General features: G+C 42.0%; 2 protein-coding genes across 2 annotated transcripts; both read right to left on the reverse strand.

Moving 5' to 3' along the window:
- Positions 1–848: 848 nt before the first annotated feature.
- LOC136971434 (uncharacterized) lies at positions 849–1550 on the reverse strand. The gene has a single exon (XM_067265892.1). The coding sequence runs from the start codon at positions 1548–1550 to the stop codon at positions 849–851; it is 702 nt and encodes a 233-aa protein (XP_067121993.1).
- A 343-nt stretch (positions 1551–1893) lies between these two features.
- Positions 1894–3999, reverse strand: LOC136971435 (uncharacterized). Its single transcript, XM_067265894.1, has one exon. It carries the CDS (start codon positions 3997–3999, stop codon positions 1894–1896), a length of 2106 nt encoding a protein of 701 aa, XP_067121995.1.
- Positions 4000–4511: the final 512 nt, after the last annotated feature.

Genomic DNA, 4511 nt, shown 5'->3' on the forward strand with positions numbered 1-4511 from the left:
GGCTATTTACTCCGAGAGACGAGAATACGGATGCATGCGTCCGATTAGCCGGCCATTAGATGGAATGGCCACACGCGTGCGGGGTAGTAATGCCTTCCGGGAGGTCTTTTAAGGAAAACTGGCCCCTATCAGGCGTTACAGACGTGGAGAAAATCCGGAAAACTCCACGTGCCCAACCGGTCTGAGCGAGGCGGCAAACACCCGTGCGAACCCATGACCGAACTCCCAGTGTTCAGTGCCGAAGATCTCTTGGCCACTGGTGGGCCTTCCCGACATTTAATAATAATAATAACAATTTCTTTTTAAGAATATTTATCTGTTTATATTATTATTGTTTTCCTTCTAAACAAAGTTTGCTGATTTAAAAAACAGTTCACTTTCTATATTTTTCCTTACAAACATTTACATTCAAGAGCATTAAAGGCTTCCCATACTGTACTGTACGCGTCAGGCCACCTAGTCTTGTGTAGAAATGAATTAATACACTTAATAACGTTAATACGTAATTATTCATCTGACCGTATGTTCGTAACGCCAGGTTCCCTGTTCGTATGTCCAATCAAGCAAAAAGTCCACTAAATCTGTCTTTAGATTTTAATCACACAAAACAAAATCAACTATTTACATTAATTCGGTTACAAGAGCATTCCACTATGTTCCCGCGCCTTTTGGAACTTAACAACCTTTTTCTTTGGTGTTGCCAACTCTCGACAAAAACCAAATACCCGCCATCTAGTGGGATGAACGGGTCATCCTCCCACCCTTGATTTTGTCAGTCAAAATCAAAATTAAATTAAACTTAAATACAACAAACACATATAGTACTAATTGAATGAGTTCGAATCAGTCTACAAATCCAGCCGATTGGGAGCCTTTAAGGGTCTGCCCCTTTTTGAGACTCGAGAATTCTCAGATGAGGTGGTCACATCACTCCCTGTAGCGGCAGAGATCATTCGGGACCGATGATAGGTCCTCTCGCAATCGTTTTCAGTAGAGTCTACAGTCTTGCCACGAAATTCGTTTCGCATAACATACTTTTCATCCACCGAAGAGATTTCCAAGGGATACAGTCTCCTAACAGGACGGATGAGAAATCCAACCTGTGTTTTTATTTTGGCTACTCTTACCAATCCATCTTTACCTGGATAGATCTCGACAACTTTCGCCAGAGGCCAATCAAGTCGCTTTTGGTTGTCATGCCCAACCAAGACGATATCTCCCACAGCAATTACTTTAGCGCCCTTGGCTACCCCCTTCGGGTTTTGCAATTGCCCCAGGTACTCAATTCGAAATCTATTTCGTAAATCTTTTCTCAACTTGCATAAATAACGGAATCTCTTCCCAAGATTTACCTTTTCCAAGTGGTTTAAATCGGGAAGTCCAGTTTCCTTTATCCCTTGCAGAAACATATTAGGAGTCAACGGGATTAAATCTTCAGTATCTTCTGAGAGTGTAGTAAGTGGTCGAGAGTTCATCAAACCCTCTACCTCACAGATAATTGTGTAGAGCTCTTCGTATGTTAACGAGGCTCGTCCCAAAATTCTCCTCATAATCTGCTTTACACACCCTACCAACCTTTCCCACCAGCCACCCCACCAAGGCGAAGCTGGGGGAATGAACTTCCAGATAATGCTCTGAACAAGAATTTCATCTTTAATCTTCGTAAGTTCAGCCTCAGAGAAAATTTTGGCAGCACCGACAAAATTTGTACCGTTATCACTATAAATGACAGAAGGGCGTCCTCTTCTTGCCACAAATCGTCTGAATGTTTGCAGGAACGCCTTCGTTGAAAGAGACGTCAACAACTCGAGATGTACAGCCCTGTACACTGCACAAGTATACAGGACAATCCAACACTTCTGCTTATCCCTCAAGTACAGTGGACCAGCTAGATCAACGCCAGTAACCTCGAATGGCGCAGCATCTCTTATGCGATCCACAGGCAATGGACACCATGTACCGACCATCGCTATCTCTCTTCAGCGTCTTTTCAAAATGTTCGATAGACGCTTGTTCCAGTTCCTTCTTTGATTGTTTTTCGGCAGGGTCCTTTATTCCAAGAATATCTAATTCCCAAAGATCAGGAATTCGCAAATCTCCAATTAACATCGAAGTGACAATCAAGTTTTCGGTTGGCTCGGAATGCTCCTTCGTGCGTCCTAAGATCGTCCAACCGAGTTTCGTTTCAATAGCAGTTAAACCTGATTTGAGTGTCCGGAGTCCTCCTGTCATTAGTTTGCCAGCGACATCCGCTCCTATGAGCAATTCAATGGGACCTTGACAATCGCTCAAGGATATCCCCATATTTGACAATTCATCCTGACACAGTTCCTGTGTAACTGGGGGCGTGGTCAGACAAATGGTCGATTGGTCCAAGACATCAAAATTACAACGATATTTATCGTCTACGCACGAGAGGTGTACCTTGTACACATCGTGTTCACAAATATCCGTACATGAACCTCCAAACAACGAATGTTTCAAATTTTCCTTTCTCATTGGTTGGTAACCGACTCTTTCTGCAGTGCTCTTCAAGATATAGGATCTCTGGGAGGCAGTATCAATAATTGCACGGATTTTGAGACACCTTTCCTCTCCCCTCAGAATCACAACCAAAGTCTGTAGCAAGACACGTGGAGTTGATGACACATTAGCCAATGCCTGCTCACATACTGGGGGGGCGCCGTCACCTTCACCAACAGAAGCATTGTTGGGAGATACCTTTCGGCTATTCCTACAGAGAAGAACGTGATGTGGTTTGCCACAAACTGTACAACTACACTTTGCTCTACATGAAGAAGATATGTGATTCAGTTTTAAGCATTTAAAACAAGCTCCTCGCTTTATAAGGATTTGTTTCCTTTGATCTAAAGTCAAATTTTCCGCCTTCCTGCACTCAGCGCTAGCATGGGATTTCTCACAGAATACACACTGCTGATCCCTGAATGGTTTCTCTTGAGCAGAAGTCAAAAGTTCCATACCAGTTGGAACAGTCTTGTTATAGGGAGAAGCAGCCTTAATTTTACTTTGTACTACCTTCTTGGTTTTGTTCTGAAAGCCAAACCCACTTGTGGCTAAGGAAATTTTCTCCTCGCTTTCAATTTCGTTACGCAAAAACTGCATCAGAGTTTCTAACTTGTTGAAATTCTCTCTTCCAGACTTGAGTAGCATCGAATTTAGGTGTCTTTCCCAAATTCTCAAGAGGTCGGTCGGTAAGCTAGATTCAACTAAAGGGTAGAGCATTGAAGCACACTTATCCGTAGTAACACCAAGCATTTTAAGGGATCGTAGTTGTGTCTCGATACGATCATAAAGTTTCACAATTGGCAATTTGTGCTCTTGCCCCAATGCATTATTCAGTACTAGACTCAGGAGCTCTCTCACGTAAACCTCGATGAGCACATCTTCTCTTCCGAAACGCGAATTTAAACACTCAATTGCTTGCGAGTAATGCTCGGCTGTCACGGGGAACGATTCAATTACTTCCCTGGCCCTTGAGCCCTTCAGAGTCGACTGAATGAGGTATTGAAATTTATCCAAATCCGAAATATTGGGATCTTCATGTATTTTCTTAAATAGTCCCCAAAAGGAAAGATAATTTTTCAAATTGCCATCAAATTTTTGCAATTCAATCTTTGGTAACTTAAAATTTCCCTTGGAATAGCCAGTTTCGCCTTCGCTTCGTGTTTCATCCAGCCCCGACGTATTCAAACGACGCTCTAGTCTTGTTTTCAAGTCTACGAATGTACCATTGTAATTCTCAATACCCTCAATTTCTTCATCCAACATCTGTTGAGAACACTTCTCATCCTTTTGTAACTTATCTAATATTTCTTTATCGATGGTTTCTATTTTAGAATATTTTTCCTGTAACTGGGCCAAAAATCCAGCACATGAATCGAAATCTTCAACCTTCGACGTCAGAAATTCCTGCACCCTATCGGCGAACTTTGTGAAAGCACCTCGGTAGGATCCACGTAATCTGATTGAGGGCTCCATGAAGTGAATCTTATTAATTAACCCAAAGAACAAAAGCAGACAAGATAGACATAGAGAAAACCTCGATGCAGAGATGTATTTCCACTAAATCCTCCAATCAGTACTCATTTTCTGCAGTTAAATAAATACTTCCAAACGTAAACAATGTTCGTACAACAATTGTAGAACGTTTATAAATAAAATCAGTTAGAACCTGACGTCCCTGTTCGGGCGCCATTATGTCGCGTCAGGCCCATCCTAGTCTCGTGTAATGATTAATTAGCTTTCGTAAATCTCACCTGACCGTCTTGTTCGTACGCCAGGTTCCCTGTCGTATGTCCAATCAAGCAAAAAGTCCACTAAATCTGTCTTTAGATTTTAATCACACAAAACAAAAATCAACTATTTACATTAATTCGGTTACAAGAGCATTCCACTATGTTCCCGCGCCTTTTGGAACTTAACAACTTTTTTCTTGGTGTTGCCAACTCTCGACAAAAAACCAAAATTCCCGCCATCTAGTGGGATGAACG

The sequence above is a fragment of the Centruroides vittatus genome, unplaced genomic scaffold (assembly GCF_030686945.1).
Source record: "Centruroides vittatus isolate TY-2023 unplaced genomic scaffold, ASM3068694v2 contig_2521, whole genome shotgun sequence".
NCBI lineage: Eukaryota > Metazoa > Arthropoda > Arachnida > Scorpiones > Buthidae > Centruroides > Centruroides vittatus.

Coding starts and splice junctions, on each gene's coding strand:
- LOC136971434 (XM_067265892.1), bottom strand. CDS start 1,550: ATGAGGAGAATTTTGGGACGAGCCTCGTTAACATACGAAGAGCTCTAC.
- LOC136971435 (XM_067265894.1), bottom strand. CDS start 3,999: ATGGAGCCCTCAATCAGATTACGTGGATCCTACCGAGGTGCTTTCACA.